Source organism: Phascolarctos cinereus, unplaced genomic scaffold (genome assembly GCF_003287225.1).
Source record: "Phascolarctos cinereus isolate Bilbo 61053 unplaced genomic scaffold, phaCin_HiC Scaffold_5;HRSCAF=322, whole genome shotgun sequence".
In the NCBI taxonomy this organism is placed as follows: Eukaryota; Metazoa; Chordata; class Mammalia; order Diprotodontia; family Phascolarctidae; genus Phascolarctos; species Phascolarctos cinereus.
The window spans coordinates 447071838-447085480 of record NW_027555958.1 but is presented as its reverse complement, the minus strand read 5'-3'; the positions used below and the strand labels follow the sequence as shown (position 1 = coordinate 447085480).

At 45.6% G+C, this 13643-nt stretch overlaps 1 protein-coding gene across 3 annotated transcripts in view; it reads left to right on the top strand.

Annotated features, from left to right (window-relative positions):
- Positions 1-13643, top strand: part of TESK2 (testis associated actin remodelling kinase 2) — a 146731-nt gene that overhangs the window by 131143 nt on the left and 1945 nt on the right. For all 3 annotated transcript variants that reach the window (XM_078156606.1, XM_020987577.2, XM_020987578.2), the window contains 5 exons: positions 10454-10536; positions 10672-10756; positions 11124-11207; positions 11315-11401; positions 13496-13613. In XM_078156606.1, coding sequence (XP_078012732.1) covers positions 10454-10536; positions 10672-10756; positions 11124-11207; positions 11315-11401; positions 13496-13613 — 457 coding nt within the window. The remainder of the gene's footprint in view (positions 1-10453; positions 10537-10671; positions 10757-11123; positions 11208-11314; positions 11402-13495; positions 13614-13643) is intronic.

Sequence of the window (13643 nt, the reverse complement as noted above, 5' to 3'; positions counted from 1 at the left end):
TTTCTTGTTTGCAGAGAGGCCCTGTGGCCCCCTTCTTCCATTGGTGAGTTCCTCTAAGAACTTCCGTTTTATTTGTTTTTTTTGGCGAGGCAGTTGGGGTTAAGTGACTTGCCCAGGGTCACATAGCTAGTGAGTATTAAGTGTCTGAGGCCAGATTTGAACTCAGGTCCTCCTGACACCAGGGCCGGTGCTCTATCCACTGTGCCACCTAGCTGCCCCAAGAACTTCCATTTTGAGGGAGGGCTTAGGCCAACCGTGCTTTATTCTCCTCCTGACTCTGCTTCTGATTCCCCACATTTCACCATCGTGCTCCCACCCAGCTATCTTCCTGCCATCTCTTGCTGCTTTCCAGTAGCTTTACTGCTTAATTTTATCTTATTAGTTTCTGCCCAGTATTCTAGCCTGTTAAGATCCTTTTGGATCCTGACTCTATCATCCAGTATGCTAGCTATCCTACCCAGCCTTATGTCATCTACGAATTTGATGAGCATGTTACCTATGCCCTTGTCCAAGTTTTTGATAAAAATGTTAAATAGCACAGTATCCCTATGCTATTGGGGACTTCTGTTACATTGATACTGAGCCGTTAGTAATGACTCTCTGAGTCAGGCCACACAATTAGTTCTGAGTCCATCTGATTATATTATTATCTAATCCCATATTTTTTATAGGGTCATTGCAAATACTGCTTTTATTATTTTTAGATCATCTAATCCCTAGCTGTCCACCTTCTCCACAAAAATAGTCTAAAATACTTTTCCAGAAGCTTTTCTAAAATCCAGGTAAACTCCATCCACAGCATTTGCCTCAATGACTAGTTTAGCAATCCTGACAAAAAAGGAAATGGGATGAGTCTGGCATAACCAGTCCTTGATGAAGCCAGCCTGGCTCTCCATCATCTCTGCTTCCCTTTCTAGATGGTCTTTGTCCTGGAAACCCTCCAAGACAGTGGCAAACATCTTTGGTGGGCGACTTCTCCCTATTTTATTCACCTCTTTTTTAAAAAAAAAATTTATCCATTTATTTTGATTTATCAATAATCATTTCCATGTGCTTTTGAGTTTAAAATTTTTCTCCCCCTTCCTCCCCACCACCCTCCCCAAGACGGTGCACAATCTGATATAGGCTATACATTTACGTTCCTATTATACATATTTTCACATTAGTGGTGTTGTAAGTAAAAATTAAGACCAATAGGAGGAACCATCAGAAAGAGGAAACAAAACTCAACAGAAGAGCAAAAAAAATAGCAATTCAACTTTCATAGTTCTTTCTTTGGATGTGGACAGCATTTTCTATCACAAGGCCTCTGGAGATGTCTTAGATCTTTGTATTGCTGGGAAGGGTTAAGTTTATCAATATTGGTCATTGCACAACGTGGCTGTTATTGTGTACAACGTTCTCTTGGTTCTGCTCATTTCACTCAGCATATTCACCTCTTAATATTAACACTTAGAAGGTGGTGTTTTTCCATCTTTGTTCCATGTTTCAACCATCTTGCCTCATTTTAACATACACATGGAAGTTATCTTTTTGGAGAAGAGCTTTTAAGTATTGTTTTACTCTCTTGAATCAAATACATTTTTGTAGTTAACAAACATTCAGTACAGTGGGATCTTATATGCTCTACAGCTTTCAGTCAGTTGTATGATTGTAAAGATCTGATTTATTCTAGAGTATGATTTGTGAAACCATGCCCTCTATGCATATGAGTTATTTGCATAAGAACTTTGTAGAAATGAAAAGGTAGGTTTGTAGGTAGGTTTTTATTAATAATCTATCATTTATATTTTTATTTTTTTGTAACAAAAGGGTCTGAAATTTTTTCCAAGCCTTTGGTATTCTCCAATATGGCCTTCTTTTTTGTTTGCTTGATCTTGTCCAATTGCTCTTCCCATCTTTATTTTTATTTTATTTATTTTATTATATTATTTTATTATTTTTATTTTTATTATTTCATTATTTCATTAATTTATTTTATTATATATTATATTATTTTATTTTCTTTGGTTCCATTTCTCTTTTCTCATACAGCACATTAGGAACTAGCTTGTTAGAAGCCAAATTTAGTTACTCTACTTTCCTTGATGCTTTTCAGAATTTCTTGAAAACTGGAAGATGTCTCCTTGGGATGATTTGCTTCATTGACTCTTACCAAATTTCTTTAAGCTCTTTATTTTTTTCCTGTATTTCTCACTGTTTTATGAGGTGAAACTGCTTATAATTTTCTCCCATACCCCTCCAGCCCCCTGACAAGGAAATAAGATAGTTTTTGTCTGAGGTAGTTTCTAGGCTCTTTTATTCTCTTTGTTGTGATGATTTATATCAGTTCAATTTCCTTAGGAAGTAGTAATTAGTAGTAAGCCTGGTGTAGTAATTAGTAGTAAGCCCATACCTATAATCCTTGCTGCTTGAGAGGTTAGAAGCTAGAGGATCTCTTGACTTCTGGAATTCTGAACTGTAGTAAAGGTAAAGCCAATCAGATCTCCACACTAAGTCTGGGACCAATATGGTGAACCCCCAAGAGCAGAAAGGCTACCAAGCTGTCCAAGGAGGGGTGAATTAGCCCAAGCACAAAATGGAATGGTCAAAGATCCTAAGCCAGTCAGTAGTGAGATTGGGCTTGTGAGTCGCAGCTGTGCTTCCAGACTGGGTGAGATAGGGAAACCCAGAGGAGAAAGAGGAGGGAAAGAAAAAAGAAAGTGTGGTAGTCTGTATCAATGTCATTTCTTTTATCCATTTCCTAATTTTTTTCCCAGCACCAACAGCTTGTTCCAAAAAAAAAAATTAGGTGTTGATCATTTCAGTTGCAAGCTATACTTTCTTGTTTCTTCTAGTTTGATGTTCTTTGATCTTTACTCTAACAAATCAGTGTTTTGAATATATGCAAAGAGCTTATTTGAAAATCGTTCCATGTTAGTAACTAGATGTTTCTTGTCCAAATCACTGTGACTTTTTTTGTAATGTCATTTGCTCTTCACCATTTCCAGTACATCCTCCCTCTTCTTGAAGAAAGTAATCATGATGTGTAAGACATGAAGCTTCTTTATGATCTACAGTCCTTTGACCTCTTTCATTTCTTTTTCCTAAATCATGTTTTTCAATATACTTTTTGTCCAGATGAACATCTGCATTGAAATTGTAAAGTGTGTATATATATATGATGCATAAAAACATAACACAATATAACATATGTTACTTTTAATCTGGAAGGTCTTAGCATGTTCTTCATAGAATATCTGTTTTTTCATCCTCTATAACACTTATTTAAATTGCAGTCTTTTGCAAGGGTTTAACCTGAAAAAATGTAATACAGCATGACCAAATGTCCTTTGAAATGATATTTCCTGTTGCCTCTCCAAGGAGAATCTGTAAGCCATTCTTCCGTTGAGTCAGTGCTTCCTTTTGTCTTCTAGTTTCCTCTCAATAAAATACATAGCAAAATTTGTATAATTCAGTACCTTTGACAGTATATCCACTTGTTGGTCACTGGACAAAGATCTCATATTTAGAGTGTTATTTAGTCATTTTAGATGTGTCTGGCTCTCCGTGGCCCCATTTGGGGTTTTCTTGGCGGAAATACTGGAGTGGTTTGCCGTTTCCTTCTCTAGCTCATTTTATAGATGAGAAAACTGAGGCAAACAGGGTTAAGAGACTTGCTCAGGGTCACATAGCTAGTAAGTGTCTGAGGCTACATTTGAACTCAGGAAGGAGGAGTCTTTCTGACTCCAGGCCTCTATCCACTGTACCACCCAACTGCCCCATATTTAGGGTACTGATAGCCCAATTCCTAGAAAAAGCTCTGTATACTCTTTGCCTCTGCTTTCTCACATTCTACTCACTTCTCAGTGTCTTGCAGTCTGGCTGCCAGTCTTATAATTTAAGTTTAACTGCTCATTCCAAGATTACCCAGGATCTTTTTTTTTTTGGTTTAATAATATTTTGTTTTTCCCAATACCTGTAAAAACAATTTTTAACATTCTTTTTTTTTCAAAGTTTTAAGTTCTAAATTCTGTCCCTCCCTCCTTCCCCTCCTCCCTCCCTGAAATGGTAAGCAATCTGATATGTTGTTTTATACACACACACACACACACACACACACACACACACACACATAATCATATAAAACATTTCCATATTATTTTGAGAAAGAAAATGAAAGAAAGAAAGCTTCAGTCTGCATTCAGACTCCATCAGTTCTTTCTCTGGAGACAGATACCTTTTTTTTTTTGTCTAGGCAATGGGGTTAAGTGACTTGCCGAGGGTCACACAGCTAGTAGGTGTCAAGTGCCTGGGGTCACATTTGAATTCGGGTCCTCCTGACTCTAGGGCTGGTGCTCTGCACTGCGCCACCTAGCTGCCTCCCAAAGCATTTTTCATGATGAACCCTTTGGGATTATCTTAGATCATCATATTGCTGAGAATAGCTAAGTCGTTCACAGTTGATCATGGTGCAGTATTGCTGTTACTGTTCTCCTGGTTCTGCTCACTTCCTTCTGTTTCCGTTCATGGGGCTTTTTAGCCGCATGATCTTTTAATTGGTAGGTCCAGCAGTTTGTTCTCATCTCTTAGATTTCTTGACTCCATTGACTGTTGATCATCCTCTCCTCCTAGAAACTTCCTCCTCCCTGAGTTTTGGTAATTCTTTTCTTTTCTGATTCTTAGAACCACTCTTTCCTCTGGATCATCATTCCTGTCCCCAGTACATCCATGGGTGTACTCCAGGATGTCCTAGACCCTCTACTTTCTTTTTTCTTTTCTTTTCTTTTTTTTTTTGTTGGCTAGGCAATGCCCAGGGTCACTCAGCTAGTAAGTGTTATGGGTCTGAAGCTGGATTTGAACTCAGGTCCTCCTGAATCCAGGGCTGATGCTCTGTCTACTGCACCACCTAACTGCCCCCTGAGACCCTCTACTTTCTCAAGGATCTCAATCAGTTTCTATGGGTTCAGCTTCTAAGCAGAGAATTCTAGATAGATAAATAGACAGACAGACACAGACAGACAGACAGATAGATCCTTCCATATAAACATCTCCAGCATTCTTTGCTTAGAAAATGTGTGTGTGTGTGTGTGTGACGCTAGAATCTCTTCAGTCTTGTATCACCCACTGGTAGAACTCCCCTATACATGAGAGGTTCTGATAGGTCAGTCCTAAACCAAGTCCTAGAGGTGAAAAATGAAGTGTGAGACACTTTGGTCTTGTTCTGAGTCCTGTCTAGCCACAGACTTGCCCGGCACAGTGGAGAAGTGTAGCTGAGCTTTAGCACTGATATGATAAGCCCCAGCAAAGTCCTGAGAGATGCCAGCAGCACCACTCATTGTGACTGACTTGACCTGGATACTTGACAGCATCTCACTTCTGCTTACCAGCATTGCCTACCTCACAGCGTCTCTCAGCCTGGGCAAGCCACTTCCATGACTTCCCTCACTTTACATGGACCATACCAAACTTTGATTTGATCCATCATTCTGACCTATTGAGACCTTTTTGAGTCCTGACTCTGCCATCCAATGTCTTGTCTATCCCTACCAGCTTGGCTTCATTGACAGATTTGACAAGCATGCCTTCTCTAGCTTCATCCAAACCCTTGAAAAAAAATTATCTGCATCACAAACCAAAAACCTATCCCTGTGTACATCCTAGAGCCCTCCCTCTAGGCTGATGCTGATCCATTGATGAGACTCTTTGGGTCCAGCCATTCAACCAGCTCTGAGTTCACCTAACCCACTTCTCTCTAACTTGTCCAGAAGATAGTATGGAAAAACTTTGTCAGTCATCTTATTGAAATAGAGGTGGCTGCTACACTGTACCAGTGGCATTCCCCTGATGTAGTCTGGCAACCCCATTGAAGAAGGCAGTGAGGCTACTCTAGCTTGGGGATTACTGCTTCCTTTTACTCAGTGCTCATAAATTATCCCTTTGATAGTGTGTTCTAGAATTTTCCTAGAAATCAAGGTCAAGTCATGTCAACAAGCATTTTTAAAGTGGACTCTGTGCCAGATGTTGTGTTAAATTCTCAGAATACAAATATAATCAAAAAGCAAGACAGTTTCAGCCCTCAAGGAACTTACATTCTAATGGGGTAAGACAACACAGAAAAGGAATCTGGACAAGGTTGGGGAAGGGGAAATGATAGCATCGTGCATTGTAGACAGGCTCGGAGGAGAATCAGGAGTGCAGCCTGGAAAGATCATTCTCATTGGCCTGGAATTTTGGGCAGGAGTTCTTTACCTGGAATGAACCATGGAGAGATTTCATGGGGTCTCTGAACTTGGATGGGAAAAAAAATACATCTTTATTTTGATATAATTTATTTCTTTTATAATCCTTTGTTTTTTATTTTATGCATTTAAAAACATCATTCTGAAAAGAGATCCATAGACTTCACCAAACTGCCAGCGAGCCCCATGCCACAAGAAAGGGTTAAGAACCATTGGTTTAGAGATTTCACCCTCTTCTCTCTTTTTGAAAATGGAAATATTTGCCTTTTCTTTGTCTTGGGGTACAGCATCCCCTCTGGTTATTCAGAAATCACTTTCTCCTGTTCAGCAGTCACTGAGGCCAGTCCTTTCAGTTCAGTCTGAGCTGCATTGAGCCTGACTCAGGCAGACTCAGCCAGACTCTTGGTCGTCTCCTTTTCAGCTTGGATTTCAAATCCCTATTGCACATTTTTGAGCCGTCTTTCTGCGTTCAGTGGTCAAACCCCCTGGCAGAGAAAGCAGAAGAAGATCTGAGTTGAATTCAGAGAATGAGTTGTGTCTTCTCTCTCTGGAGCCTAGCCTTTCTTTTGATCATTTTTTGAAAATTCAGCGTTTCAAAAAGAAGGCCTGTGTTGGGGAGGGGGGTTACCTCCAAGTCTTACCTGGCCTCAGTTCTAAGCAAGCAACCTCATAGAGGATAGAACTGCCAGAAAGTTGTCTCTCTAGCCTCTGCTGGTGGTACAGCTGTCAATACAAACCCATTTAGGAGGCTGAGAACATCACGGGCAAAATCTTGACTGGCTCTGGTCCAAAATTATTATTAATAATAATAATAATAACAACAACATTTAGATATCATTTCAAGGTCTGCAAAGCACTTTACAAATATTCTCATTTTATCTTTTCACTAATCCTGGGAAGTAGGTACTATTATTTTCCCCCATTTTACAGAGGAGAATACTGAGGCAGACAGAGGTTTCCTGAGTTGTCATGGGTCACACAGCTAGTAGGTATCTGAAGCCATATTTGTACTCTGGTCTTCCTGACACCAGGTCTAGCACTCTATCCACCACGCCACCAGCTGCCAACAAATTGTCCTCTCGCTCAGGCTCTGGCTAGCTTTATGATCATAGGCGAGTCACTTGTGTGACTTATCTCACGGTGTTGTTATGAACCAAATGGTTGCTCTGAACCTTTGGAGAAGGATATTGAGAAGCTGAACGGCAGCCCAGATAGAGATGGATCCAGAGGAGGTACTGGAAGGGCTCTCTTGTGGAAGGAGGGATGAGCTGCATGGTCCCAGGAAGCAATCTCTAACTGTGAGGGCTGTTCCAGAGGTGTGAACTGCCTTTCTGCTTCCCTACAGGGCTTCAAGCGAAGAAGAAATGGCCCCTTGTCTGCATTTTATTAGGAAATATATGTTCATGTCCTGACCGTATTTGATGACCTCTGATGGCTTTCCCAAGTCTGCTTGTGACCTGCAGGGATACTAGGCTGAGCCCAACATCATCAATTTTCTGAATTCCCTGCAGCCTTCAGTGTTGCCTTAAATTGCACTGAATGTGGTGTGAGTCTGTGTAGGGCCTCAGGTAGGCCCCTGCCCACCCTGGCTAGGCAGAAGGGTGGGGAAGCTTCTTGGGTACATACAATTTTGGCTAGCTCTGCCATATCCCACAGAGGGTCTGAACAGGGATGTACCCTGGCCAGCTCTCCTGAGAGCATCCCCTCTTTCTCAGTAATACCTGCATTCCCAGAACACATTTCTGCACCATCAAGGTTGGCACTTCACCAAGGTCAAGGCTCAAGCTGTGTGTGGTATACTTAAGCTAGTCATGGGAAATAACATGGTTGTGAATTTAGGTGGGCTTTCAAGGACGGACAGGGCAGAACCTTTAGTTAAGAGCTCTTTATGGTGCCATAATACTCATGGCTGTCTTGAGAAAACACTTCGTAAATCATTTGACATGATTTTGGTCGAATTATTACAACACCCCTCTATGCTAGTTAGTAGAGGTGGGACTGAGCTTAACTTTATAGGTAACCAAACAGGTTTAGAGAGGTTCAGAGTCCCAAGTGAAAGAGCTGGCATTTGAATCCAGGGTTTCCTGATTTCCCAAGGCCAGGGTCGTCTGCATTCCCCTCTCTGCCTTGTTGCCAAGTGGAGATTAAATGTGTCCAAAGTTATTGGCTCTGTAAGAAGGAGCCCCATGAAGTTAGCTTCTGGGTAAACAGGAGCCTGCAGGTTCCATCTGAATAGCGATTGGTGACTAGAAAAGACAAGTCAGAGTAACCGATCCCTGGTCCTCTGTCCCAGTGTAAGAACGGGCTCTGGGACAGCGCCCGTGATGTGCAAGCTGAGAAACTGGTAAAGAGTCAGCTGGAAGCTGAGTATTCTCCAGGGTGGTTTAAGGTAAGCATAGGAACTTGGAGCCTGGATCAATGGGTGCTTTGATTCAAGATAACAAAGAGCGAGAGAGCCCCTCTGTAGATAGTCACCACTGGCCAAGCTGCCTCACAAGGGGCATAAACAACAAGGCTTTAGATCTGGCCTTGAAGGCCAGAGCCTGAGTCTTGGGACTTGGTGTCTTAACAGAGAAAGAGAAAAGTCTCTCCTGTGGGATTTAGGGATGATAGAAGGAGAATGTAACACTGGGGACTGGGATCAGGGGTGAGCAGGTCTGATGGACTCCCCTCTTCTTGGCAGGCCACATGTGAATGGGGGCATCGACTGCCCTCAGGAAGGCTGGAGTAGAGCCCACTTTCCTGGCAAGTGGTCTGGGCCACGTCCCTGGGGAACCAGTGAGCAAGGCCTAGGCTGCCAGTTTGGGTGGTGAGAAGTAGAAAACAAAACTGCTGGCTCCTTTTAGGTCAGCAGGAGAAATGAAAACGTGGGCTCCACTGGTAGGTGCCCGGGGAGATGTACAGTATGGCCCAGACAACCAGCTGGGGTCAGATGGGGCTTCGTTGGCCCCAGAATTGACTCGCTGAGTCAGCCATCCTGGCCCCGACTTCCTCAAGGTGAGGGAGAGCTGGCAAGCTCCTGCATCGGAGGTGGGGGGAGGAGGCTGGGGGGAAGCCATGGCAGGCAGGGGGCCCAGCCTCTTGGCAACTCAATTTGAACTGGGCTATTTTGGATGTCATTTTTCTTAGGCTGTTCCAGTTATTGCTGCAAGTCAGTTGGCAAAATACTAAAGTTTATCTGCATGCTTAACAGTTCCTTAAATCTAGCTCTGACCATGGCAGTCTCCTGCTGAAAAAGCCTTCAGTAGTTCCCATTGCCTGTAGAAAAACCCCAACTGTCCTCTGCCTGGCATTCCCAAGACCCTCAGTGATCTGTGCTCCCCACACCTTGACTCTGCCAGCATGACAGCTCACCATTGCCCAGATGTGCCGTGCTGTTCCTTCCTCTGTACCTTGAATGTCTATGTGACTCCTGGCCCTAGACTAGCTTTCTGTCTGCTCCCTGCCACCATTCCCACTTGCTGAATTTCGGCGCGTCCTTTCAAACCAGGCTTCACTGGTGGCCTTGTTATATGTGAGCTTTCCTTCCCTAGGCCTTCTGGACCTTTGTGCTTTGCCTGTCTCACCTTTTTCTATTTCGTATTTGTTATTTGTGCTCATATCTCATGGCCACTATTGGACCATCTAGACTATCTCTGAATCTCTTCCTACACCCTAGGATCCAGTACCATCTAAAGCTTGTTAAAGAGTAGTTGTTTTTGAGCACCTGCTACGTCCTTCTGAGAATTCCGCAGTGATTTGAGTGAGCGCACACTGAGCCGCTCTTATCACTGGTTCTGCTCTCAGGCTCAGGGGACCCGGAGGCTCAGCAGTGTCAGAGCTCACTTCTCTTGAGAGCCCCGGTTTTCCCCTTCCTCTTACAGGGTCTGCAGTCCTCATGTGGAGCCAGGGGCTGTGACAAGGGGATAGAAAGAGCTCCTAACCATGGCTGTTTATAGACTCTGTGAGGATGGGACTATGAGGGCAGCGTGCACAGCCTGGCAGTTCGCTAGAGACAGGCTGAAGTAGCAAGGAGGCAGCTGTGTAGCACCTGGACAAACCACATCCCCTCTCTGGGCCTCAGTTTCCTCATCTGTAAAATGAGGGGGTTAGACTCAATGAAATCTCTGAAACCCATCGATCCTTGGTGCCCAGGCCTACCTGTATGTACCATTAGATTGGGGGAGGGAGGGCAGTGTGTTCAGAGAGTCAGATTCCACTATCTTGTTTTCTCCTCTTTTTGGAAAATGCAGAACTGCCTGATTAAGAATGAGGAGAATGGTTACTCTGCTGTGGTGGCTGACTTTGGCCTGGCTGAGAAGATTCCTGATTGCAGGTAGGTGACCCTTCTGAAGAGAAAGGCCTTGGCATTCCTGTGACCTCTGAGCTACCACCTAGCTTCCATGCTCCCCGCCAGCTGTCTTTAGGCATCTCCGAGGCTCTTTGGGTGACTCTCTCTCCCTTCCCGCAGTGCAGGAAGTGAGAAGCTGGCAGTGGTGGGCTCCCCCTTCTGGATGGCCCCAGAAGTTCTCAGAGATGAGCCCTACAATGAGAAGGTAAGTGTGAGGGTCCCCGTGTCAGGGGCTGGGGAGGCTAGTGTTGGCGCTGAGCTGATCTCAGGACCTTAGGGAAACAGACATTCCTTTCAGGATCTGGTCCCTGGAGAGGCAGCAGGAGGCACAGAGTGAGTGGTGGCCAACGCGGGGAGCTTGCTGGGGCTGTTCGGAAGGGCCCGGTCTGGCCTGTAGCTTGGGGCGGGGTTGCTGCTTTGCTCTGCCCTTTTTTCCCTGGGTGCCCTCCCCAGGCTCATCACCCCTTAATGTGGCTTCTTGAGTAAAGGCGGATATGCTGTGCAGGATCTGGGGAAATGGTGAGGTGCAGGGTAGGGGAGCGGACTTACCATCCCTGTCATCCCCTCTACAGGCTGACGTGTTCTCCTACGGGATCATCCTCTGTGAGATCATCGCCAGAATCCAGGCTGATCCAGACTATCTGCCCCGGACGGAGGTGAGCAAGCCCCGGACCAGGGCAGGTTGGAGGGATGTGCTTTCACCAGGGCCTGGGAGGGCCGAGTGTCATAGATCCCCACCAGCTTCCTCCGTTTTTGTTCACAGAACTTCGGCCTGGACTATGACGCCTTCCAGCACATGGTGGGAGACTGTCCCCCAGACTTCCTGCAGCTTGCCTTCAACTGCTGCAACGTGAGTTCCTTCTCTCCTCTTCCATGGCCATACCCGGGGCTCAGACCCCCAGGGCAGGGCACCTGTCCTTGAGCTCCAGTCTTCTCACCAACAATCCTCCTTTCGATCTGGTCCCTCATCAGGAAGCCCACGTCACTTGTGGACAGCTCTGATGACTAATGACTGAGCTGTGCACCTCCAAGGACGTCCAGGGGATCCATGGCTACTCCTGGAAGGTCCAAGAGGGACCAGGTTGTCAGTCGGTGATGTTACTCATTTACTGTGTGTGTAGTGTGCACAGGCATGGTGCAAAGTGTTTTGAGTACAAAGAAAGGCAAAGACATAGTCCCTGCTGTAACAGATGAACGAGGGAGACAACATGCTAAATAAAAATGTGATTTATGCTATTGGGTGAATTACAGTGGCTCCTTATCACCTCCAGGACCAAATACGAAATCCTTTGTTTGGTGTTCGGAGCCTCTTCATATATTTCCAGTCTTCTTGTTCTATGTTACCCATCTATGCACTCTTCCATCCGGTGACACCAGCCTCTGGGCTAGTCCATGAACACCACGCTCCGTCTCTTGGCTCTGGGCATTTTCTCAGGCTGTCCCTTGGGCCTGGAACACTCTCCCTCCTCCTCTCCACCTCCTGCCTTCCCTGGCTCCTTTCAGACCTCAGCCAAAATCCCACCTTCTATAGGAAGCCTTCCCCAGCCCTCTTGATGCCAGTGCCTGCCCCTGGCGCTTATTTCCAATTCACCCTGGATGGCCCTTGACTCTACATACTTGTTCACAGGCTGTCTCCCCACCCCACCCCCACCCTGTTAACCTGGGAGCTCCTAAGAGCAGGGACAGTGCCTGGCACACGGCATGCACTTCTTCAAGTTTGTTTGACTGACTGTGCGTGACCCTGGGCTGTTGGTTGGGTAAAGGCATCAGTGCCACACTCATCAAATAGCAGATGAGCCCACACTAGACAGGGGGGTAGTGGACAAACCAGCTGACAGAGCTTGAAATTAAAAGGAGATAACAGGTCAAATTCAGGGGATAAATGGCCTACACTTGGTTCCAAAGTCACCTTCATAGGTATAGGATAGTGGAGTCCGACTGGACAGACAGCAGCTTGTCTGGAAGAGACTGGCGGTCCTAGTGGACCTGAGTCTCACACACTAGTGTGTTAGGGTAGACAAAACCTGGTGCACTGTGGGGCTGCATTCAGGACTAAAGAGGTGAGGCCCTGTCAGGCCTCCGCTGGAGCACGGGGGTCTGAGAAGGGCGTTGAATGGGCTGGAGAGTGTCCCAGAGGAGGGCAGGCAGGAGGGGGAAGGACCTGGGGTTCATGCCATGGGAGCTCAAGGGAGGGACCCAGGGATGTTTATCCTGGAAAGAAGAACATTCAGGGAGGATCCCAGGGGATCCCCGGCTCCAAGTGTTTGAGAGGCTGTCATGGAGGAGGGTCAGCCTTGCTCCCCTTGGCCCAGAGGGTAGAGCCAGGAACAAAGGGAGAAGGCCACAGAGGGGCCAACTGAGCTTGATGGTCTAGAAGAATTTCCCATCCCTGAGTGGGATGGGCTGCCTTGAGAGGTAGTGATCTCCCTGTCCTTGGAGGTCTGCAAGTAGAGGCCACTTGTTTCTGGGATGGAGAGGGGGCGGTCTTATTCCCACTGAGCTCCCTTCCTATGATGAGATTTTCTGATGGGGGAAACTGAGGCTCAGAATGAGAAAGTGCGTTCTATTGTCTTCTATGAGGCCCATCTCACAGCAAGCAGTAGTCTTCTATATACAGTTATTTCTCCTTTGTTTCCCTCCATGAGATAGTAAGTGCCTTGAAGGCAAGGATTCTTTGCCTTTCTTTGCAGCTCTAGAGCTTAGCCCCTGCCTGGCCCTGATGAAGGCTTCATGGGAGGAGTGATACCTCCAGAAATGGAGGGGGGTGTATGTTTGACAGTGGGGTGGGAATGGCTGAACTGAGTCCCTTCTGGCCCTGAAATTCTGTCATTCTTAGTTTTCCACTGAGGACAGACCCTCCCCTTAGCTCCAGAGGAAAGAAGGCTGCAGGTCAGCGTGGTTCATTTCTCCCACCCCCTCCCACTGCCCACTGCTGTGTTCACAGATGGACCCAAAGCTCCGGCCCCCCTTTGCTGAAATTGTAAAGATCCTGGAAGAGACTCTGAGCTGCTTACAGGAAGAAGAAGTGGAGAAAGACAGAGAGCCTGTGTCCATTGCCAAGGGTGAGAGCCAGCAGGAACCCTGAGGAGTGG